A 26,668-nucleotide genomic window follows, 5' to 3' on the forward strand; every position below is an offset into this window, starting at 1 on the left:
GTGTTGCCGATATAGGCACAAATAGTGTTTGAAATCTGGGGGTGCTGAAGCTGTAGCTCAGATCAGGATACTGAATACTCCTATGATGCTTTTAAATTAAATAATGTGTATAATGTACTAAAATCATTTGTTTTTGGGGGTGCTATAGCAATTCTTGGGGGGGGGGGGGTAAGCCCCCCTTATTTGAGCCTATGGTTGCCGAGTTCTTACTCCAATACCTAAATAGATTCGAGATATTAACGAATTGAAATAAACTAACACAATCGTCGTGAATTTGCGAACGATTTTCAGCAGGCAACAGTGAGATGTAACGACTATAGAGAACTCATCACACAGTGTAAGTACTAATTAAGTACCTAAAATAGATCTATTTTGTCATGGTAATGGGCACTAACGGCTAACAAGTAGAAGTAATAGAAACTTGGTAAATATAAATCGTATCCACTATACATAGACCTATTTTATCGTATCCACTATACATGACCGCACTCTATACGTAAAAATAAAACGTATGTTCCATGTGATAACATTTTTGATAATTATGATTTGTTATCTAATATTCTACATTCTACAAACAGTATAATATTGTACAAATGTGTATTTAATATAATATAATGAGACAAATATGAAATAAGTTAAGTTTCAATTTCATACTTTCGTTTGAATTGTTAATAGTTATTACTTTTAATACTTTTTAGTTTATTTTAATATTTTTCCTTAGACTAAAAACGAATGAAAATGTTTTCGTCTTTGAAACATCTTAGTAGACCCACCTCAGGTTGGTTTTTAATTTTTATACACTTAAGGCTTGTTAACTATTCAATATTGAATTTTATTTGTTTTCAGATTTGACCAGTCGATTTATGTCTTCTCAAGTAAAAACCGCCGTCGTCATGTTAAACATGGGTGGGCCGCAACACGTAGATCAAGTGCATGGCTATTTGCATCGGATAATGACAGATCGAGACATGATGCAGTTACCTTTCCAAAAGTGAATGTCAGAATAATTATTTAAACAGAAATCTATATTTATGGCATTTTTTTTTATGTTTACAGCACTTTAGGACCATATATTGCCAAGAGGAGAACTTCAGAAGTACAGAAGAAATATGCTGAAATTGGCGGAGGATCACCAATTTTAAAGTGGACCAATATTCAAGTAAGATTGTGGAGATATCTATTGTATGACTTATGACTGGTGATAATTATTAATTAATGTGAATCAATTTTAGGGGAAATTAATGTGTGAAAAATTAGACAAAATATCACCTAGTACCGCTCCACATAAACATTATGTTGCATTTAGATATGTTGAGCCATTAACTGAAAGTACTTTTGAACAAGTACAGAAGTATGTACTACTTATTAATTTTGAACATCATGTAAGTTTGTTTATATTTTCAGAGATGGGGCTGATAGAGTTGTATTGTTTTCACAATATCCTCAATACAGTTGTGCTACTAGTGGTTCAAGTTTTAATGCCATTTATTCATACTTCCAAAATAAGTAAATCTTACATAAATCCTAATAATAATATGGTACTAAATAAGTATTCTGTCTTAGAACGTTTCCAGAAAATTTAAAGTTGAGCATAATCGATCGATGGGCCACACATCCATTGTTAATCAAAGCAATTGGTTCAAGAATTTCAGATGAAATTAAGAAATTTCCTGAAAGTGATAGAGATGATATTGTCATCTTATTTTCAGCTCATTCCTTACCTTTGAAGGTAATTTATTTTAGCTTTAATTGACTAGTATTGACAGTTTAGTAAAATTTGCTGTTTTTTTTATTTATAAACTGGAGTATTGGATTACATTATGGCAATACATTAACAAATTTAAAAATTAAATAAAGTATCTTTTCTCATCAACTTTTTACCCAAATAATTGCTTTTTGTCTGGGTCGACTTAAAATCAATTTAAATCCCATACAAGTTATATTATGATTTATGATTATATCTCTTTTTTATTTCATTTGCATAAACTAGAATATTGATATATTATTACCTATATACTTTTTTAAATTAATTTGTTAAATGTCATGCTGGTAATGAAGAAAAACAACCATTAAATCTTAAATCATATACAATGGATAGAGCTACTGGCTAGATATATGAAGCCAACATAACTAAGGTGAATTGTGGCACAATTGTTTCACAAAATGCACATTCGCCCAATTTATATCTCGCGCAGTCACATGGTTCAACTGCAATCACCACCGATTTTGTGATTTTAACTGTGATAACGAAAAACAAATTTTCAATTATTATTTTTAAAATTAAAATTTTATGTTTAAACTAGATTTTAAAATAAATATAAGTATAAATTTATTTTTTAATTATTATTTAGAAAATAACCATGTCTTAAAATGTATAATTTATACAATACTCTTAACATTAAACATAGAGTATATTAGTATAAAACTAAGTATTAAATGGCATTCATTTTACCACAGCATAGTTTAAATAGGTACCTGCGACCTACAAAATTATCTGTAATGAATTATGAAATATGAATATTAATTATTAAATATTAACTGTGGACAAATTTTGAATTCACGTAAATAGTAAATACTTAAACTTAATCACATATCATAATACATATTTTTATTTAATATTATAATGATTACACTTGCGCAATAGAATCAGTCACATTTGTAATGTTGTCTTCAACCCGTAGTACACATTTATAATGCAGTAGCTCTGTCCATTGTATATGATCTAAGCATTAAATGGTATTTTCATTACTGATAGTATTATATAGTAATCAAGTTCAATGCACTAGTTTCACCACGCTCATATGTTTACGATAGTGATGTTTTATAAATCTCTTTTAAATATAAATCTTGGTGGAGTTAAGTTGAGACTATAGTTATTTATATTTCTTCAAAAATGTTAGTTTTATTTATTTCAATGGAAAGTAAAAACTATTAACAATTTTTAAATATAGGTATTGTTGAAGTCACATCCACATATTATTTTTGGAGTTGTAAAACAAAATATATAGCTATTTGTCAATTTATTAATTTAAACTAGTTATATATTGTTAAATTATTGTTTTATAGATTTTAAATAACTATTTAAAATGTTTTAAGGATTCATGAGAAAATATAAATGATTTAATATATACAAAAATCATTTTTTAGTGACATCAAATACTTAATGTTAAATGTATGATATTTACTGATTTTTGAATAAACAATTGACTGTAGTCAAATAACTAGCCTTAGTTTGTCTATGAAATTAACTAAATTATCTGATATATAAATTTTTTTTCATAGTAAATTGTTTATTTATTTGTTGAGGCTGTTAACCGAGGAGATGCTTATCCTTCAGAGGTAAGCTCAACAGTGCATGCAGTGATGGAAGAACTAGGTTATGCTTATCCTTATGCATTAGTTTGGCAGTCTAAAGTTGGTCCATTACCTTGGTTGGGACCATTCACTGATGATGCATTAAAAGGTAAAAACTAAAATTTTGATCTATAGTACATTGCTTATTTCTAATATTCAATAATATTTGATTCATTACATCTCGTGGTTTATTTTCATTCAAAGGTTATGTGAAGCAAGGTAAAAAGAATTTTATATTAGTGCCCATTGCATTTGTTAATGAACATATTGAGACATTACATGAACTTGATATTGAATACTGCAAAGAACTCGGAGAGGAAGTAAGATATTTAAATTTTAGAATATAGCAGTAAACTGTTATTAAATCACGACTTAATAGATAGAAATGATCACATCAGTTTAGTTATTGCACTTTCAAGCACACCTCACCTACTGTAGTTCTAGTTATTTCTTTGGTCATTTATAGTTTTTGCGCTAATATTTTATAATATGAGAATATTATATGACACCACTACAACATTACATGTCTACATCTTATTAATTTAATTTGTCTATTTTATTTCTTTGCTTATATTAATTAATCTTATCGACTTGTTATTTATTACAAACATGCCGATTTGCTGCTTTTCAAATTGCTTCAGTAGAAGTAAAAATATCAAGTGGAATATTGTTGATACTTGATAATATGGATAGCCAATGAGAAGCCGAGAACTGAGTAATAGACTAGGTCTAAAGAGGAATGTGCGTATCAGTAAAGATGTGATCATACCTATCTATTTAGTCATGAGTTAAATAATAGAATGTTCAAAACAATTTAAATGTTTGATGTGTTTTATAATTAATAAAACAATGCTTTAAATTTTTAGCTAGGAGTCAAAAATATCCGTAGAGCTGCTGCTCCTAATGACCATTCTTTGTTTATTGATGCTATTGCTGATATTGTGTCGCAACATCTTCAAGAAAACAAACCTGTTAGTCCAAAATTTCTTTTAAGATGCGCACATTGTATTAGTTCTCGTTGTTACGAATCCAAACAGTGGTTTTCAAGTGTCTGCAAGTCGAAATAATTCAGTCAATGTATGAATGGTGCAACTATTGACTGACATCAATGTATTTCAAATGATCTAGTATTAATGGGAGATGGAAATTTTATAGTTCAATAAAAGTAATTTACACATGTTTAGAATTTTATTTTCTAATATAATTTGTATTTTATAATAATAATTATATAAATTATACAAAATCACTTTTATACAAAGAAAATTTTTTTTAAAAACTTATTCAAATAGGGACTATACAAATATTAGTGTTGATGCAATTTTTTGTTTTTTTAATTACATAAAAATTAATTACTTTACAAACATGTTTTGTTATTTAAAGCAAACATGATGTAAAATTACGATTGAGAAAAAGTTTTTAAAAAGGAAAGTATAGAAGTGTCATTGCACTTGTCTGGTTTATTTCTTACAGAAATTTCATATAGAAAAATCACAGACATTCAGTTTAAAATTAATAAAATATTTTAAGCATTTAAGCTCTTCTAGACAATTTTTTAACACATGTATATACACAAATATATATATAAATACACAAATATATAAATATATATTATGTAAATATGCATTTATAAATATAATGTATTTAAAATGAGAAACATCACGTGTACCTATAGATAAGGGTAATAGAGAACATCTGAACATTGGCACAGTTATTTTGGGCGTTTTTATAGTTGTTAAAATATTATACATACGTAAATATATAATGTTATTATATATACATATATATATAAGTAAATAAAATGAGAACAAGATGTGATAGAATATTTTTTGACCATCTTTTAGCGATATTTTAAAATAAGTTCTGTATAAATTATACCCGAACCTGATCCAGTCAATTACAGATCACTAGCCTATTGGATTAATCAAAACCTGCAAAAAAAAAGCATATACATATAAACATTTTTAATGACACTTCATTATTGTTAAAATTACACAACGTACCAGGAAGTATAGAAGGCACGTTTTCATTGGTATGGTTAACACTCGCTGCTGAATTACTTGTATCATTGTAATTGAGGAAGTCCCAAATAAGTATTGTATCATCGTGCGAAGAACTGACTATTTGGAACTCGTCAAACTGGAGTCGAAACACTCGTCCCGAGTGCTCCTACCGGACAAAAATTCCTCCTCTCTCAATCACGAAAAAACAACAAATCATAAAAGTGAATGTAGTGCAAAACGCTTACCATAAGTGTACGTAGACATAAAGTAGATGCTGGTGCTCTGGGATCTAAAGCTGCCACTAAATTCCATACTTTGATTTTCCTAAAAATACAAAATTATCTTAATAACAGTCATATATTACAAGAGAAATAGAAAAAAAAATGTATTTAAGATTTATGATATATTATTCAAGATACTAGAATAAGATTTATATTGAGGTCTTACCCGTCATATGCGCCACTGACAATTCTTTTACTATCGAATCTAATGCATCGTACTAGTTCTTCATGGCCCTCAAGTACTCTCAAACAAGCACCGTATTCAATATCCCACAACCTAAAATTATAAATAAAAAAATGATAGAATAAAACAACATCTAATAGCAATGAGGTGAATTGAAATAATAAATACCTGATGGTATTATCAGAACTTCCACTAACTACTAATCGATCTCTATACTGAAGACAGGCAATACCACGTTTGTGACCATTGAGGGTACGCACAAACTCACAGCTTGATGTATTCCATACTTTAATAGTACGGTCTCCAGAAGCTGATACAATGTATTTATCATCAAAATCAACAACATTCACTGCAGCTCGGTGACCAACCAAGACACGCCGCAAAGTCATTTCACTAGTTGATACCATATCCCATACAGCTATTGATCGATCCTTCGATAGCAAATAAGAAATACATATTAGATTTACTTATATTACAATACAACAACCTAGAAATTACTTTTGAACAAGTGACCATCATATTGTTGCTAAACCTTAAATGTAAGACTGCTTCACAGTGGTGTATTAGAGTATTGACCATTTCACCAGTAACAACGTTCCATACACGAACTGTACTATCACTGGAACCACTCACAATCACTTTGTCGTCATATTGCAAACATAAAACTGACCCGGTATGGCCAGTTAATACCTAAACAAAATTTTAGTTAGATTTACATTTCAACATTATTTTATTATTTAATATTTTAAAAGGCTGAAATTGTTATATATTACCTTAACACATTCTAATGTATTTCTATCCCATATTTTTATGGTATTATCACGTAAACCTGAGACAATTTTATTGTCATCATATTGTAAACAGTATACACCTTTGGAGTTTTCTGATCGGCAATTTATCCTTTGTAATAGAAAATGGCCAGTTCGCCAATTTGATTCTATACTCTGAAAGATAAAAAATATATTACTTAAATTTTAATATATTAACTTTAAATATGAAGTAGAGATGAAAACCATACATTTTAAATAGATTCCATACTAACAAACTTAGTATGTATATGTTACCGTAAATGCCCGATCACTAGGTAAATCTAGGTTTTACTAGTTATAGCTAGGGTTTACTGTTTGTACTCAGTAAACCCTGCTGAAATACTTTATTTTATTCGGGCTTTTACTAAACATGTTGTGTACATCTTAGGATACACAAATAGACCTAGAAAAAGCTGATAAACAAGACACATAACATCTAAGCTGCGTACAAATTATAATTATATATTATAAAAACAAACTAATGACAGTTATTTAAATTTTTATACAAAACAAAAATGCATATTTAAAATGCCATAATATTACAACATGTGCAAATAAATAAAAATTTAAATAGTTATTTCTTATTACCAACCAATTTTACTAATTTTTATGAACAAATAAATAATAATTCCATTTTTAAATGCATTTCTATTTAGTATAAAAATTTAAACAACTGCTAGTAGTTTGTTTTAATTATATATAATTATAATTTTTACGCAGCTTAGATGTTATGTGTCTTGTTTATCAGCTTTTTCTAGGTCTATTTATAAAAAAACTACTATACCAAAAACATTAGATAATGGTGATTTTGCTATTCAAAATTAAAATATCAATAGTTTCATGTTTGAGAATTTATTAAAAATAATTTGATAATTATTGTTTGAAATAATATCAGCATGAAATTAATTAAGGTTTGATCTATTCTAATATAATATTCTATTTTTTATTGATTATTATTAGGTATATAAGATTTTTATAAAAGTTTCTATACATAAAATACGAGATATAGTTATTTTAAACAATATTCACATGAGCAACTACAATTTAAAATATACCCAAAATATTCACACAATATTTAATTTAATATATAATTATAATTAAAATAAATATCACTTACTTCTATGTCTTGTATAATTTTAGGAAACAGAGCTCTATAGGAGAAGTGGTCTGGGTGGTGTTCACCTGGCTTTGGTTTGAACAAGTACTGAATCCTGAAATAAATAAAGATCATGAATATTTATCTGGTATATGGCATAATAATAAAACTTACCATCCTCTTCGTTCAGCAAGTCCTCGCCATAATGAATCTGTACGTACTTTACGTTCAATTAGTTTTTTCCAAAGCATACCTTCTGAGATTACCCTATACCATTCTTTACATACCAACTCTGCAGCATATAAAGATTCAGCGTCGAGGTAAGATAAAATATTTTCGGCCACATGGTCTAGGCCTTTTTCTGTAACACAAGCAAAACTGTTAATATCAAAATGTCTTTCATATTTAAACTTAAATACTCACTGGGTAAGAGTGATATGAAGTCTCTCTGTAACATAGGTTTTAGATATGTGTCTATGTGTCCGTGTTGGTAATGACACATGCGTGCCAATAGGTGTTCGACAAAATCGATTTGGTGTTGTTCGCTCCATTTATCAAAGTACATAAGACACAGCTCTTGTTCGTTGGCAAATTGTGGAGACGCAACACCATTGGTTGTGGAATCCTTTCTAATTGTTGGGTCATATAAGATCGTCATTGGTGGATACTGAAAAAAAACACCCCAATAAAACCTTTAATGTTTGTTGGTTGACAAATGGTAAAGGAATATAAATTAATGTTTTTAAAAGAAGTTAAAAGGATTTACTAGTTGATCTTAGGAAAGCATGACATCCATTAAAGTAATTTTCCAAAGTTATACAGTATTAGAACTTTTTTTTTTAAATGTGTTCATACAAATATATGTTTATTTGTTATTTGCTTAAAACGTACTACCACAAAATATTATTTTATTTTTATTTTTTGTATTTTAAAAATCATAGTTAATAATTTATTTATAACTTTTATATTGTATATTTAGGTACATACAGGGGTACATGTAAATAGTTATCGTGTATTATATTCAAGAAGATCTACTAATTAAAATTAGCATGGTAATGAAATCTGCATTACCCTACCACTTAAAATTAGCAAATCCTTGTAGAAAGCCTGTATAATATAATATAATAATATTCATTATAAAAAATAAATTCATAGCAAAATTAATAATTAAACAAATTGTGATTGTGAATTGAATATATAAGTATAATTTATCTTATAGGAAGTTTAGAGTAATAATTAGTGTATAAATATTACAAAAGAGAACGGCATATTTATAAATCTAATATAAACATGATTACATACTTGTTCAACAAGAACCATTTTGACACAAGAAATATTGTATGATTTTATTATCTATCCAAACGATTATTTGAAAGAAAATCACTGCACAGCGGTGTAGATAATATGATTTGAAACGCTTTTACTTTAGTGGCTCATTGCACGGCGATCGTGGCATTCGACAATACGTGATGTGAAATTTACGATTTTTACGCTTTTCTCGCACAGCCGATAGTGCAGATTAAATATACATAAACCGATTTTCTTTAAGAATACTTTTTTTTTCTCAAAATAGAAAGTTTACTCTATTTATTAAACATAATAACTAAGTTAATAATTGATGATCCGAGTAAACATTAATCGAAAATTATTAAAACGATTGATATGGATCGGTTTTATATTTTCTTAATTGCACCAGAGTTTCGATAAGTGTTGAGAGCCATTAGAAAAATCATCAATATTTGTGTAGATGTTCAATTCGGTATTTACTTATGAAACACACGACACTTTATTATTATATCACAGTATATTGTTGTTATCTCGTACATGGCACAACGAAGTCCACCTGTCCGTCCACAACGAATACAACAAAATGCCAAAGTAAAACAACGGTCAGATTATATATCACATTTTTCGTGGTACATGCATTTTTAAATTAAAATACGATTGGCGACTACGCCACCGGTGAACGACGTGCGTTGGATTCGGATACAACGATAAAAAAAAAAGTGTTGTCACCGGATGCGAAACTCCGATATGTTATAGGGCGTTCACACACGTTGTAAAATAAAATATAATGTAAATTATAACGATAAAACGACTATCCGAAGCCAGAACAGGAAAGCACGACCGCGTACTCGAGACGCGCACACGCGACAGCGACACGATTACATGAAGAGTCGAAGACGTCGTCGACCGTCGTAACGTTTTCAATAACAATATTAATGTGTAACGAGTGGAGCGGGGCCGGTTGTGTGAGTACGAGGGCAATACACGCAGAAGCAGCGGTTGGCGGCTACGGTAGACGAGGAGAACTCGCTCCAGTCGGACGCAATAACAATAATAATTATATATAAAAAGTGGTATTGTTGTAGTGGCCAGACCAGTTTAGTTTCCCCCGTCACCTGTGTGGCTTTGGTCTCGCGAACGAACTGCTCTGCTGCAGAGTACTGATGTGCTGAGCCGCCGCGCGCACCGGTACGGATTCTCAAGACAACATGAAACCACTTGTCTTGCACGGCTTGCCCCCCCCCCCCCACCAAACAAAAACCACCGACCACATTGCATTATGATTAATACTATACATAAGTATAAAACATATTTATTTTGTTTCTTTTCGTATTTCCGAGTTTCAGAATTCAAACTTCAGTTCCTCTTCTTTGCCCCGACCGACACAACGACGCTCGTCGCCGTTTCTTTTTACCCAAGACAAACCGCACCAAGTCACGGTGTCCGTCCGTTCACTCATAAATGTTTGACCTTCTCCCAGTGGTCGTGGTCGTCGGCAGCGTAGCCGACACGCATTTCCTGCAGGCCTCCATCACCAAACATTTCGATCAAAATAATTATTACGATATTTTAATATTATATATTAAATACACATACGAATTTAACTTGACGCCCACAACAGCTCCCGCGAGTAAGGTTCCCGAGACTAGGATTTATATTACGACAACTTACATCCGGTTGTACACGGTCATGCCAATCCCGCAAGTCGAATTTCTAAGGTTATTCGGTATATTATTTAAACTTTATACGATTGGAGCACGCTGAATACCAACCAGAGACGATAGTTTCGTTTGAAAAAAACTATTTGGTTTCGACCTCGTTAACTTCAAACAAAACGTTCGTTTAACATTCAGTGTGATTTGTATTATGTGTCATATTATCGTTTATACGAGTCTGCTTGTCGGCTTCCTAATGATTTCGCATTGTTCTGCATTGTTCAATATTAATAATATCTTAACAATTATTATTCAAATTCATTTATGCTTAGCGTCCACTACTTTATGCAATATAATACTGATATCAATATAGATTTATTAACAGTTTACTCATTTTTAAATCTTAGATATAACTGCTTTTATTTGGTATTTAATTAGAGCTAAGGCTAATGTCGTCAACATACAAAAATAAACGTACCCTGCAATCATTCGTCTTTAATAATTACAATTAATTATTTGATTTTATACCAATTTGTCTAAATTAAAAAAAAAATATAAGTAATATAGTAGGGCATATAAACTTTTATATTAAAACTGTTAGCCTTAGATTTTGTATTAATTAAAATAATTTTAATATATACATACCTATCTACCTACCTAATTAATTTATTATTAATGCTTGACTAATTAGAAAAGCAATCCGAAAAAAATCTGTTGAATCTCCAAAGCAATCTGTATCTATTAGACCTCACTTCTCAAGAATTGAAACTTACATGATGTGCACCAAAATATATGAAAAAATATTTCTAGTAAATTATTACAATTATGATTTTTTTTTTTTTTAAATATTCCTAGTAAAAATTCTTTATTAATATAAATACAAAATAGTGATTACCTACCTAATGATAAAATAATATTTTATAATCTTAAAAATCTGAGTTTCACCGAAAGTATAATAGGAAAAAAACGCGATACTACAAAACAATTGTTCGTTGAATTATATTTATTTTAGTCACTTTCTCAAATCTTAGAATTAAAAAGAAAAACTTTTATGAATTTCGATCTAAGATAATTTGAACATTGCCGTAATTTTTATGTATTTAGTCAAAATTTGAACTGTAAATGCTTATAAAAAAAATGTGTGACTTTATATTTCTTTTATTTTTCAAATGCAATTGTAAAAATATTTTAGGAGCCTTGTATAAAATTTTCAAATCTTAGGTATAAAAAGAAAAACTTTTATGAATTTCGATCTAAGATAATTTGAACATTGCCGTAATTTTTATGTATTTAGTCAAAATTTAAACTTCAAATGCTAATAAAAAAAAATTGTGCCTATATATTTTTGTAATTTTTTAATCGCTATATGAATGACTTATGAGGAACTTTGTATTAAATTTTCAAGTATTTTGATAGAGCCAAAAAATTTTTATCAAAACTTCAAAAAAAAATTTAAAATTTCAGTTGTCTATAAATACCTCAAAAAAGCCAAATATTTTAAAAATTAAATCATGTAAAGAAAATGCCAATCTAAATAACTGGTAAAATTTTCAACTATCTACGACTTATACTTTTTGAATAATAACAAATGTTTAAAATCGTTTGAGGATATATCGTTATCGTTACGCTATTTCGAAAAAATTTAAAATTCAAACGCACTTAAAATTTTTCCTATAACGACGCTTCGAGTTTTTTCCATAGCTATTTGAAGGAAAACTTATGGAAAAGTTAGTGTTATATTTTTAATCCTTAGTTATAAACAGAAAAAATTTTATGATTTTTAAACTTCAAAATTACTTGCAAATTTTCGCGTTTTCGACATATTTCGTAAAAATTTGAACTATAAACGCTTATAAAAAAAAATTGTGACTAACGATTTTTAATTTTTTTTTAGTTACAATAAGAACAACTTATAAGGAACTTTGTATTAAATTTTCAAGTTTTTTTGGTCGTCCAACATTTTTTTACCGACACTTCAAAAAAAAATTCTCAAAAAAGTCGAAAATTTCAGTGGTCTATAAATAACTCAAAAAAATTCAAAATATTTTGAAAATTAAACTGTATATATATAACACTAACATAAACATTTGGTGAAAATTTCAAGTATTTACAGTGATTAGTTTTTGAATTACAACCATATAAAAAAATCGATTTGGTCGAAAACTGGTTTTGCGTAAAAATTCCAGTTTTTCTGTCATTTTTTTTTTGTTTTTCTCGATTTTTTGAAAACTGTTGGAAAATGTTTACTTTTGACCTGTATAATGCACCAAGGATCTTCAATTTTACTTTGGAAACCACCCCCAAAGTTTGAAATCGAAGCATTATTTCGACTAGTTATGCTGTACACAGACACAAAACAAAACAAAAAAAAAACAAAAAAAAAAACACACATCATTGTAAAATCAATACATTAATCACTTCGTTCAGAATCTAATATTCAAATGCAAAGTCACAAGTCCTTGAAGTCCTTATGATAATATGATAAATAATATTCTAACCGAGGAAACAACTTAAAGTAAACTTGCTCAACACAAATCTTAAGTATTTGTCCACTTTTTAGCTAATCATAATTTAAATATTTCAGTTAAAACTTAATGAAAAAAAAAGATTTTACGAAACTAATGAAGTATACATCGAACCGACAAGAGTTAAAAAGATGTAACACAGTATTATTTTTTTCTTGGAATCAAATGCAACATAGATAATAATACAATTCACATAAAATCGTTTTTTTATTTATATCATTTTTGATTTATCTTAGAGTAATATTGTCAATTATAAAAATTATAGGCTACATTTTCTTGAGGATTTGATAAATCAAACTTAAAAAAAGTTTGTAAAATTGAAATGGATACCTATTAAATTATTATGAATATGAAACAATATTATTTTATAGTTTTTATAACGAGAGATTTTACATTTCTTACTTCAAGATTGAGGAGTTAGTTCTGAAAAAAAAAAAAAAATGTTGATGAATGTATTTTGCCTATGTTCTATGTGGGGCTAGAAAGAAAACCAACAATAAATTGATATCCTCATAAAATCTAGTCTTGAAATATAAATAATATATAATCTTTACCTATTGGTATCTATTATTGTATTTTGATATTTGAAAAAAGTTAAGTACTTGTCTATCTATCAATATTACTATATAGCTATATAAGTACTATAGTATTCAGTTTGTAATTATTAGAAATAATATGCTAAAAATACGAAGATGAACTTTCTAAATAAAATGTTTTTAAGTTCTTTAAATGTATCAGAAATTGAACATTGAATTGTTATGCACAAATGTTGTAAAGCAAAATTATTTTAATGCCAAAAAATAGATAATTTTTGATTTTTGTTTCATTTAATATAGGTGCCTCTATGTTATTTAAAAAACTTAAATATATTAAGATAAATACTATTAATTTTGTATATCAACGAAATAAAAATAATATTTTTAGATAAATGTAGGCAATGGTGAAAAAACAATTAAAGTAGGTATCATATTTATAATACTAATAATTTTAGTATAATCCTATTAAATCAGATTAATAAACGTTATAAATCGATTATTATAACGGTGTAAAAAAAATATATCATTTTTGTATAGACTTTAAAATATACGTCGCAGTAACGATGATTCATCTACAACACGAAGTATATATTATAATGGAAGGCTTAGTCTATTTCTCCTACTAGTCACTAACTGTATGAACCTGACAGTTATTTATAATTTGGTCACGGTTTTTTTTACAGGGAATTTTTTTATAAAACTATTTTCTAATTGGCACACTGAAACTAAAAGTGTAAGTATGATAAGAAACGTAATGGCATTTCAAATTAATGTATCAATATATTAATATTAGTAAGTGCATTGAATTACTTGAGTTAGTAATATATATTTGTATGAAAACAAATAGTAGGTACATTATTGTACAATAAAAATATATTGATAATCAATTAAAATCAACGAAACTTTAGACAGAATGATTCCTATCAGTGCTCGGTAGTAAAAGTAGTAGGACTGGACTAATGATTCTATGCTGGTCGATTATTAACACCAAGCCGCATATATAATAAAAAATACAAAAATAAATTTTAGGACCTCATGAGTTTTTTATGAACATACATTTTTTTTTAATAACAGATAACCATTATTATTATAAAAGTATTAAGTTATATTTGACATCTTGAGAGTTCTAACTTTTAATAGATGCCTAATTGATTTACGATTTACCTAATAGAATGTAGGTACCTACCCCGGTTCCTACTAAACTCCAATATTAGATTTATTCTACTAGATATTTTGATATCTACCAAAGTTATTTTTAATCTTGCTATATAAATATATCTTTTATTATTATAACCGAAAGAATAAATATAGGCAATAATAATACATCTCTGAATAATACGGAAAAATATTAACATTAAAATTCACACTAAAGAGTAAAAAAATTAATTATAAAACACCGTGATGTTATGATGTAATTATGGAATTAAATTTTCTAATGAATGATTATTGTATAATCGGTACACTTTCTCCAACAATATTTAACAATATAAAATTGACGTAATTATGAAATAATTCTCTGAATAATTACATTTACCTTCGAACTACGACTTTAAAATACCAACTTATATAAACATTAACTAATTAAAGGGTTTATTTTTTTATTAATTTATTATTATTTTTTTTATAATTAATTTATTAAACTGATTAAAGGGCGGAGGAGGGAGTAGAAGGCCCCATACATTTAAAATATTGTAATTATTTGTTTTTAGACGAGTTTTTAGATATTGTGCGTTAAAAGCTAATACCGACCTAATACCTTTAATACTTAATATATGAGAATACCTTTTATACTTAATATAATTTTGAGAAAAATAGATTCTGAAAATAATACTCATGATACTTCTAATTTTTTAATGATATCGAGGCTTCAAAAATCTTAATCTGAGCTTAAAATTGATAAATGAGCGTAAAAAAGTTAAAATATAAAATTATTTTAATCGTCAAACAATTCAGTCATTTATATATACATATATAATATTACTTACCTACTACAGGCGTAGTATATATACATATATGTGTGTATGTATGTATATTAATATATTATACATTTATACATTATGATTATGGCTGAATGTATTGTAATAATAATTACTTATTCAATTTAGATTGTTTATTTATACATTTTTAAATAGTAATTTTAATACTAAAAACAACTTATAAGTCACTAATTTGGAATATATTACTTACTAGATTTTTTTCAAAACGAAACAAATTCTTATTTAAGTATCAACTGAGATAACCGTCCATAAGTGACTAGTAATAATGAAAGAAAGAAATAGAATTGACTTAAATTGTATACTGTCATAAAAAAATCTAGAGCAAGACGAAGATTCTATTCATCCGAGTCGTCCCGGTCCGGATAATTAGGGGTCAACGGTCTCTAGCGGTTATAAGAGCCGAGGTGACTAGTAGAGGTAAAATGTGTTGAGACAAAAGGATTTGTTTTTCCCGTGAAAACCTAATTGTAAACCAATATTTAGAGTCCGATGAAAATCTAAATAATGTAACTCATTTATCATCACAAAGAAAATATATGAGTATATATGTCATCTGTTAAGTTTTACTACTATTTATTTCTGGGATTATTTCTTATAAGTTACAATACTGATTATAGATATATATAGGTACCTATAAATAATAGATATTGTAGTTTGTATATTTTTTTCGATGAATTTTAAAAAAACTTTAAATAATAATGCATTAAAAAGATATGTTTGGGCATAATTTAGATATTTGAATGAAAAAAAATACAAAACCAAAACCTCATCAGTATTAAAAAATATAAAATCAAATTTTAAATTAATTATTAATAACTCAACAATCGAGTTGCTAAATTCAATTTTAATTAAAATTAGTAAGATGATAAATTTGTCAATTAAAAATTTCGTAATCACATATTTTAAACTAAAATAAAAAAGTTGTCAAAGTACATGTGTATTATATCAAAAAATATGTCAGTATTATAAATAAAACCTATGATTTTTTTTTTTTGTTAGATAATTAGAAATTATGAAAAACAATTTAGTAGAATTTTTTTAAATATTTTTTGGAGATGTGACACGTGTAATTTAAAAAGTCATGACAAGCATCTAGAAGCATTTTTGGACAAATTATACCTTTTGCAACTAAAATTGTGAAATATTATTTATAAAAAAAATACGATTTAAAAACTATATCATCTATTATTTTATTAGTATGGGTTATCTTTCTTGTATTAAACTGTTTGAGATAAATATTAAATATCATATAATTTTTTAAGTTTCTATAACCAATTTTCATTAAAGATGTAGGTTAATATGGAAATCCTTTCCTGTTCTCGTGTGAAAAAAATATATAATAAACCAGTCTGTAAAGTAGTTTGAATGTTGGTATTGCATTTATTAAATAAGACCAAAATGTTTACAAAAATAATTATTGCTATTCAAACAACAGAATTTTAAACTACAGAACGTTCAAACGTTGGAACACATTTTCGATAAAATTAAAACTCATAAGCTAAAGAATTAAAAGTTATTTACGCTAGAGCTCAAGTAGTTTTTCAAACTGTATTTTTTACGGAGTTCATTGCTGCAAAAAAAATCTACAAGCCCAATATTATACTAGAAATGGTAATCTAAAACTAATAAAAACTATGCATAAATGATTTGCCTTTTGATTCGTTTTTTTTTTTTAAGAAATACAAAAACAAAATATCTAATTTAGTTAATAAATTATAACATACATAAGGTATCTAATAGTTTTTCAATAATATGTTTTTAATTGTTTACCTAAATGTTTTATACTTATAATAAAATAAAATGTTTCGATCTTAAACTTCGAGTGCGGTTTCTGATAATCATTTGGATGTATAGTAGTTACTTTTGGAAAATCAAATCGAAAATTTCAAATAATTTAAAAAATAATTGGGTAAACAAAATCAAATTATGGAAAAATTGTCATTTTTACGAAAAACGGGGTTTCAAAAAAATCAAATGTTTTATTTTTGTAATTAAAAAATAATTAATCAAAGACAAGATATTTTTATAAAATAATGTTATTAGCATTGATTAGTCATAAAAAAAATAATTAACAAAATATTTTGGATCTTTTCGTTTAATTTAAATAGACATCGACGGTATTATTTTAAATTGTCGAATATTTTTTTTCTTCGATTTATGTATGATAAAATTTTTGATTTTAGTTAAAAAACTTAATACCAAGTTTTTCATCAGAGATATTCTTGAGAAGAATTAAATAAAATTATAATTTTTTATTTAAGCGTTTAAGTTCAACTTTTTATACCTATAGTTATCAAAATCACGAAAATTAGCAGAAAATAAAATATTTTATTATTTTGTAACTATCAAAAAATTATTGAAAGAAATTCTTTCAAAGAACACATTGTTATTATATAATTTTATATAGGTATTCAAGAAATTTTCGAAATATATAAACTAAATTTAAGCAATTTATAGACATTTTCATATATTTTTTTTTAACACTCATATTTTTTTTAAGCTTGGTTAGAAAGTTAATAACTGTAATATAACACCTTACATAAGTTATTTTAATGGAAATTTAAAAATATTATAAATTTAATGTACAGGAATAATTTTTTTTATAATTGTGTATTTATGTTGAAAAAATTCAAATTTTAATTAAATTTGTGACTCAAATTCTGTGATGCAAATAAAAATTATCATTTTTGTTTTTACCAGAAAAAAAAATTTATGTATCCATATTTAAGTCGATTGTTTGAAAGTTTTGGTGAATGGTTATTTTAGTAGTTTTAAATTTAAATGAGAATAGATTACCCATAAATATGATATTCTGAATTGTCATAATGAAGTTTTTATTTAAAGAATTTATTTGAATAATATGAGGACTACAATAACTTTGATTAAAAATGTATCAGTATGTCATAATTATTGTTTGTGACTTAGGCATATATTACTTCTATGTGGTAATTATACACTTAGTTTGGAAAATAATTGTAGGTTTGAACAAATTAAAACCGTGATAAATTTTCTTAAATTTGGTCGCAATGGATTTACTATTTTAACTACTGTTTTTTTGTACAGTTATATTGATAAAATATTCTGTAGTTTAAACTGAATAAAACTACTACATGCTGGTATTAGTAGTCTATAACTATAATATTTATAACAGGGATGTCCAACCCGCGTCCCATAGTAGCTTTTAATGCGTCTCTCACTTAAATTTAAAAACCATTTATTAATATATGTATTATTTATTAATTTATTGTATGTAAGTATAATAATATATATTAAAATGATGAGAAAAAATGTATATATAAAAATAGTTTTGCTTATTATTCGTTATTGTAAAATTATAGAAAAATGTTCCTATTTTTATATAGAATAATATAATTTAATCATTAAATTTAAATGTATTATTATTTGAAAAAAGTATGTGGCCTACCTCTTCACAAAAGGTTGGGCATCCCTGATTTTTAATAAGTACTATCTATTAGTTACCTATTTAAGTAAGTAGATAGGTACAAGTTTAAAAAGTCAAATAAGCATTTCATAACTCAAAATTTCTAAGTTGTTCAACCAACAATGAGTGGTTAGTACTTACATTTAAAGAAAATAAATATTTATCAGCACTTTGAAATTCGTTTACATTGATAAGAGTGGTAATGGGAAAAAAAGGCAATTGAAAAAAAAGCAACGGAAAAAAAGCAGTGAAAAAAAAGCAAAAGGAAAAAAAAACAAAAGGAAAAAAAGCAAGACCCATTTTTGTTTTTTCAAAAATATTTAAAACTCAACTAACTTTATTTAATCAGTGAGAAGCCTAATGATTATTTTTTAAAATCATTTGGTACTAGCAAACTATTTAAAAAAGGTTCCGCCTTTAAGTATAATATGTAGTAGTTGCCTATTTAAAAACAATTTAATTAAAACCTTGGATATGTAATTGTGATTTATTATTATTGTGTTAAAGCCTGTCTTCCTTTATAAACTGTGGATGCTCGTCGAAACTCGTGCGGCTTTCCCCGACAACCGACTCGAAACCACGAGACACTAATCAAGTGATTATTTGCGATTAAATACCTCCTATATATGTGGGACTATAATAAAAATGTCAAAATCATATTTCAAACTTATCTTATAATGATTCAAGGACAGATGATGGATAAATATGTAATTTAGGTTTTCGGGTTTTCAATAATTGATAAAATATCAACAATAATATTATATTGGAATTTTGCTATAATATGTTAGTACGCCTTGTTATGCTGTGTTCTCGACTGTTCTCTTATTTTACCAGAAACAATGGAAATAATTAAATCTAACAAAAAAAATAAATAAATTTGTCTTGATGGTCATATGTATACGTTATACTATGAAACTAGTGAACTAATTAAATGGCGATGTTCAAAAATGTCTTCATTAAAGTGTCCAGCAGTTTTGAGTACGGATAAACAAATTACTAAATATGTGAAGAATATAGAGATGAGCAGCGTGATCTACCAAATTTTTTATTAGCTATATCTCATACCATAAGGCTTATATTATAAATTATATTATGATACATTATTTATGTTTTATATTGACGCAATATTGATGCAATATTCATTTAGTTTTATATTTGTAGTTAAATTTTAAATTATTAGTTTATATTTTTTTCATTTGCTTTTTTTTCTTTGTGCTTTTATTTCATTTGCTTTTTTTCCTTTTGCTTTTTTTTTCTTTTGCTTTTTTTTCATTGCTTTTTTTTCCGTTGCTTTTTTTCCTAGATTTGATAAGAGTTTATTGTGAATGTCTGCTTCAGGATTTAATACTTTGTCTTTATTGATAAATGTGGTGAATATTTAGTTTCACACTGATGGAAATGGATGAAGTATTTTTACAGCTTTTTTTTTTAAGTGATTAATATTCATTTACAAAATGTACAACTATTTTATCAAAAATCAGTGACATTTTGTTAAACATTGATCCTAAAATCAATCAATTCTAAACAAAATGTTTCATAACCAATCAAGGTTAGGTATAAAAAAAAAATGATTATTTGTTAAAATTTTTTTTTTTCAATACCTATCTATATTTGCTTGAAAACATTGTTTTAATGATAAAAATATTTAATTTTATATTTTGTAAATACCTCAGAGGTCTTTTGGATTAGAAGTTTGATATTTATACAAAAATTTTTTTTAAAAATACTAGCAACATCACAGCAATCCAGCAATTATTCAGCTAATATTGAAATGGTTAATTCATAAATTTGTGTTAAAAAAATATTACAATTATGTTGACATATTAATTCACTATTTATGTGAGTTGATATACCATATAATTAATTTTATGCCGAACTAAGAATAGTAAGAGTAATATTATTTGTTTGTTTGGTTAAATTTTCACTTTACACAACAAACAACAATATCAGTCACACAAAGTTTAACGAGAATTTACTCTTTTTAATACATTAAAATTATTAAAATAATTCAAATAAAATATTACTCATCTATAATACCACATAAGTAATTGTATTCTCATAAATGGCAATTAAAAACACTACTATAGGCAATAATGTAACATTAACATTTTGTAGAATGTCGAGAAGTAAACTCAATTGTTCTCATACAAAGAGTATGCCTAGGTAAAGTATTACAGACCAGGGAAAGATAATAGAGTTAATGATAACAGCAATCGTATATTGTGCTTATGGATGTGTCGCTAATGCGCATGTGCATTATGCTTTGTGGGATGCAGCATATTTTCAACACAACAACTTCTTTTTTCTGCCTATGATTATCCTATTATGTAAAATAAATAATACATTGTATGTATGGTTTCCATTAATTAAAATACAACATTTAAAAAATAATTTTTTTTCTTAAATTTTATATTTTTTAAATTTTTAATCTTTTTAAACAATAACATAGGTATACAGTTTTGGTTTCATATTTTAAACCAAGATAATTTCATTGCATGAATATCAAATATAGGACAAGTAGTTTAAGAACAAGTATTTAATACCCAATTTAATATTTAGATGAGTGGAGTGGAACACAGTTACCCTGCAAAATATTGGTGCACAACTCCGTTTATCTAAACTTTGAATATTTATAACTCATAAACTACACATTCTAGATTCATTTTCATGTGTTTTAAAAATGTTGTTTCGTAAAATGAATGTTTTATGTTAAATTAAATACCCAATATAATTGACTTTTAGATTCTTAACTTTATATAAATATAACAACTACCTAGGTATACCTACAACTATAATAAATAATAAAAAGGAGGTACCTATTCGGTATAGATAACATACAGTATACATGACATATTAGCATTATGGCAGTAACTATGACTATCATATTATTTAGAGATATTATCTTAATAATATCATAATATAAGATAAGTATTACAATTAAAACTACTATGTTTTATTAACATCATGTGAATCCCATTTTAGAATGTAGGTAATTATACTATATCAAATTCATATATTGCCGCTACGGATGCTATGTATTATTAATATATGAAATGTGTATTACCTATTTATAGTTATAATCAAATACCTTCATAGAGTATTTTTTAATATGATTAGCAATATTTCATTCTTAAACTTTTTCTAAAAATTATTATTTCATGTCACATTTTTAATTTGAAATTTATGAGGGGATCTAACCCATCTTTATATCTTAACCCCATCTTTCTTTCTAAATGCCTCTGTGCAGAACCCCTATATTACAGTTTAAGAAATGGGATAGACTATCTTTAACAATATTAAGTCCAATCAGTTATCTTGGCTAAGTACTATTACCTATACATACATAACAAAAACAACCAGAAAATAACGAAAATAAAGTTGATGCAAGTACAAAGTTGTTAAGTTTTGTACTGAATACCAGTATGATATAATTTATAACTTTAAAAGTAATGATAAACCATCATAGTTGATGCCATTTCTTTAAAATAAATATTTAATATCAATATACTAATCAATATTCCATCTACCTACATTACATAGGAGTAGGTATTCAAGATAAATGTACAAAATAATGAAAAAACTCTTATATATAAATTACTTACACTAAAATATTTGTGTATTATCATTATGCACTATTAGCAGGGCCCAGATTTCAATGCAAAATGTATCTTTTTTTATTGATCATAGACAATGCTTTCCAACTATAAAATTTGTTTCATGTAACGAGTGCTACAATTTTTTTTGTATATTTCATCGTTTTTTATGTTAAGAGCATTATTGGGTCATTTTTATTGTTTTAAATGCATATTCGTTCAATATACTATACAAATTTAGCATATTTATAAATAAATATTTTAGTATCTATATTTAGAATGAAGAATATTGCCCCAAAATGGCCAAAATATATGTGTGTCAACATTATAGCAGCATCAAGTCAATTTTTCCAATTAAGTAATAGGTAAATATATTTTTATAATAAATTTCAAATTAAAATAATAAATTGTTTAAAAAATAAATATAAATGGCATTTCTAAGGTCATTTTTGAGGTAAAATGCATTTTTTAAGGACTTTTTGGCTACTTTTTAGAGCATATTTGTATGGTTTTAAGTGCATTTAAATCAGGGCCCTAACTATTAGGTTCAACAGACATTACATAGGTACCTATACAAATATTTCAATATTCTATACATAAACTAAACGAGTACTACCTAGGTAAATACAAAAACATAAAATTACACTCAACACTATTCAGGACACACTAACGCAGGCAGTTAGTTCAATACTTAGCACAGACATGAGCAAACCCAAGGAAACATTTATTACATAATAAACATCTTAAAATCATACAACAGGTGCATGGATTACTTGTTATAACGTATAAATAGCTTATTGTAAACCAATTGTCTTTATTTATTCACTTTATAATGATACATCTTCAATACCCTATCTTTAACTAAATTATGTTATAGGCATACTTTGATTTTCTATAACCATTAATTGGCGCTAAACAAGGAATACCAACCGAATAATTTAAATAACAAATTATTATTGAATTTAGATCTAGCCAACTTTAAATAACTAATGATTACCAATGATTACTAATCATTACAATTATTACACTTGAATAAATTATTGAGTATACATAGAGTGATAATGTAATTATTTTAAGTTAATATATAACATTATTTAGGGTATGTGTTAAACATGCATTCACTTGTTGAAAGCAAATAATTCAAGAACATACTATTTGATGGTAGATACATAGTTATTTAAAAGTAGTATTAGTGAGTATTACCTTCATACATAATTCAAGGAATAAACCATTCAGGTAAAGGTTCTATTTAATTGTATTCTATAATATACTTATGTCCTAACTTATATCCTACTTAAATACATTATGTTAACCAGCAAAGGAGATCATAAGTTTTTTGTTGACTTACTAGATAAATACCTACACCTTAAAATTATTCAAAAGGTTCCCATTTTAAATTAAGAAATTATTTTAAGTCTGTAAGTGACTCAAAAGTACATATTTACTTATATTCCAGCTTGTAGCAGTAGGTAGCGTGTGTTAAATCTTATAATAGAACAATTTTTGAAAGAGAAAAAAAATACCTATTGAAATATCTAGGTACCTACTACCTATTGGACAGTAAGTCTAAAGGTAGGTAATAGTAGACTGTTATAACATAGTCAATTCACAATTTTTCAACATTACTGTGCACAATACAATTTTTGATAACTTTAGTACCTACTACATTGAACAGCCACTATATTAGAGATCTGTTGGACCTGTTTTATCAGGTGAAAGGGGAAACTGAATGACAAAATGATGGCATGATTCCGATGTTAAGATGGGAGTTAATGTAACTGAATGGAGTTTAAGTATTTACCTGAGGACTACCGATATCGTCATCGACTATTTTATCAGTTTCCATAGCAGTCACATTGTCCCTATCCATTTGACTGGGAGCCACATTGAACAAACAGCAACGCTCATTCTTGCGACAACATCGGTGTTCGATTGGCGGCCGCTGAAAGTGTTGGTAGTTGTCGTCGCCGATTTATGTGATCAAAAATGATAAATTACACCGATGCGTTACACACAGAAACCCGACAAACATATAATTAATACACGATACACGCGCGCGCACACAGCTAACACCCACTGGCTCGAGGCAGCGCGACACGGTACTGTTGTCGTCTGCGAAATGATAGCGTGCGGCGGCGGATAATAAATAAAACGAACTGGAGAAAGAGAAAAATTGCTAAGAAATGTATAAAACTATATTAAACACGGAAAAACAAAACAATATTATTAAACTATAACAAACAAAAACAAAAATTGACTACAAGAATAATATTATTGTTAATGATATTATGACCAGGGAGGCAGGGACGGTTTGTGTGCGCGAAAACTACTACAGTGTACACGGATTTACACGTACATAAAACTACGATATAAACAATACGGCGGCGATTGGCAAAAATCAGTCAGCCAAAATCATTTTCACAGTTAGCATGAGAGAGTGAGAGACGGAGAGTTCCGAGTTTTTCAGAATTTTTCGCGACACGAATGGGTTTCAGGTTGACGGGTTGTTGTCATTACAGTGTGACCATCACCGGACGAGAACAATATCCCGTATTCTAGTCTGCGTCCGCCGACGACGTCGGACGTGTGCCCAGCCAGCCACACAGACTCAACGCCTTGTCGAGTCTCGACCTCACCGTCCTCACCGTCCAGTCGGCAGTCACCATAACTCATTTATTCATATTTCGAGGCGCGCATAACGTTCTTATATCATTATGTTATAAAATTATTGTTTGTGACTTCAAATACACCTCGTTTTATGTGTATTCGCTTATGCCCTGGTTTTTTAAAATTATTTACTTTTTTTTTTAAAGCAAATTAACCAGACGATTTCTATTTAATTTTCCCCTCCCACGTCATTGCTTGGCAACCGTTACTTATATACCGCGGTACCAACCATCACGATTTGATGTCACCACTATCACAGAACATTAGTACATTACCATTTACCACTCTATTTTAACCATTAAGGGCCAGTTGTACCGTCTCTGATTAAAGTTAACCGGAGTTTAATCGGCCGAATTTGCACGGTTAAATATCTGTTATCAGCTGATTAAGCGTAATCGAAGTTTAACCGTAGACGGTACAACTGGCCCTAAGCCGGATACAAATATACAATAAATCTGCATATTATCGTGTTTTGTGTAAATACTGTAAATCAAAATATCAAATAAGTGTTTGGGGTTTGGACATTACTTTTCTGGTAACGTGTAATAATCAAGTTGAAACAAAGTATACCAAGAATTAATAGCTCAATGTTTCAACCAATATGGTTACCAGTTGTAACTTGTAACCATAGTTACCATGGCATCGCACGACACGACACGGCGTAGCTGTCGTAAATCCATAAATATTAATATTCTTTAATATCGATGCGTAAATCCCGCTTTAGTTGACACGGTTAATTATTAATAAATACCGGTGAATTTAAAAAATATTTATTGTACGTGTTCATTTTGACTTTGATTAATTATATTATGTACTATACAATAGTCTACGATTGCTACATTTTAATTTTTTAGAACATTAAACTTCAAACAATAGTTTTACGTGTATTAAAATAGGTAGGTATTCAATTTATGTACCTATCTAGGTTATATAAATATATTTGGTTATTTACATATTTTTAAACTTATCTTTATTTTTTTAAGAAACAGATTTTTATAGTAAATTACATAATTAATTTAGGTAATATTATCTTCAATTATAAATAGACAAAGAAATTATAATAAAATATGAATACCAGTAAAGTATAATAAAACATCAATACAAAAAAAATTATAATAAAGGCCGGCCGATGACCGTTGGGGTACGATAACCAAAAAGTACCAAAATTAAATATAATGTAATTTATATAATATTAATATATTAAATATAATATATTAGTATATTATATTGTGGCCCCGGCAC

General features: G+C 27.3%; 2 protein-coding genes and 1 long non-coding RNA gene across 6 annotated transcripts; 2 read left to right on the forward strand and 1 right to left on the reverse strand.

Annotated features, from left to right (window-relative positions):
• The first annotated feature begins 587 nt into the window (after positions 1-587).
• FeCH (ferrochelatase, mitochondrial) lies at positions 588-4,531 on the forward strand. Its single transcript, XM_015510222.2, has 9 exons — positions 588-778; positions 847-991; positions 1,057-1,159; positions 1,233-1,351; positions 1,405-1,506; positions 1,564-1,729; positions 3,307-3,463; positions 3,559-3,674; positions 4,221-4,531. Exons 1-9 carry the CDS (start codon positions 733-735, stop codon positions 4,419-4,421), a joined length of 1,155 nt encoding a protein of 384 aa, XP_015365708.1. The 5' UTR covers positions 588-732; the 3' UTR covers positions 4,422-4,531.
• Positions 4,168-25,260, reverse strand: slmb (beta-transducin repeat containing E3 ubiquitin protein ligase slmb). Of its 4 annotated transcripts, XM_015510219.2 has the most exons (12): positions 24,561-25,260; positions 8,148-8,391; positions 7,899-8,085; positions 7,746-7,839; positions 6,593-6,763; positions 6,318-6,509; positions 5,988-6,250; positions 5,802-5,912; positions 5,600-5,678; positions 5,355-5,520; positions 5,236-5,282; positions 4,168-4,405 (listed from the first exon to the last, which is right to left on the reverse strand). In XM_015510219.2, exons 1-11 carry the CDS (start codon positions 24,627-24,629, stop codon positions 5,272-5,274), a joined length of 1,587 nt encoding a protein of 528 aa, XP_015365705.2. In that variant the 5' UTR covers positions 24,630-25,260; the 3' UTR covers positions 4,168-4,405; positions 5,236-5,271. The 4 variants fall into 4 exon arrangements, with proteins under 4 accessions (XP_015365705.2, XP_015365706.2, XP_015365704.2 ...); XM_015510220.2 differs by having other exon boundaries at positions 4,168-5,282; positions 5,355-5,517; positions 24,561-25,259; XM_015510218.2 differs by having other exon boundaries at positions 4,168-5,282; positions 24,561-25,258.
• LOC149054954 (uncharacterized) lies at positions 23,869-24,932 on the forward strand. The gene is made up of 2 exons (XR_016192045.1): positions 23,869-23,995; positions 24,472-24,932. It is a non-coding gene; the product is annotated as an uncharacterized LOC149054954 (long non-coding RNA).
• Positions 25,261-26,668: the final 1,408 nt, after the last annotated feature.

The sequence above is a fragment of the Diuraphis noxia genome, unplaced genomic scaffold (assembly GCF_037042655.1).
Source record: "Diuraphis noxia isolate RWA-SAM2 unplaced genomic scaffold, SU_Dnox_SAM2 contig0005, whole genome shotgun sequence".
Lineage (NCBI taxonomy): Eukaryota > Metazoa > Arthropoda > Insecta > Hemiptera > Aphididae > Diuraphis > Diuraphis noxia.

Coding starts and splice junctions, on each gene's coding strand:
- FeCH (XM_015510222.2), top strand. CDS start 733: ATGAAAATGTTTTCGTCTTTGAAACATCTTAGTAGACCCACCTCAG. Junction 1,160..1,232: donor TAAAGTGGACCAATATTCAA/GTAAGATTGTGG, acceptor AATCAATTTTAG/GGGAAATTAATGTGTGAAAA. Junction 1,730..3,306: donor CTCATTCCTTACCTTTGAAG/GTAATTTATTTT, acceptor TTATTTGTTGAG/GCTGTTAACCGAGGAGATGC.
- slmb (XM_015510219.2), bottom strand. CDS start 24,629: ATGGATAGGGACAATGTGACTGCTATGGAAACTGATAAAATAGTCGAT. Junction 6,510..6,592: donor ATACATTAGAATGTGTTAAG/GTAATATATAAC, acceptor AATTTTGTTTAG/GTATTAACTGGCCATACCGG. Junction 6,251..6,317: donor TGATGGTCACTTGTTCAAAA/GTAATTTCTAGG, acceptor TTGCTATCGAAG/GATCGATCAATAGCTGTATG.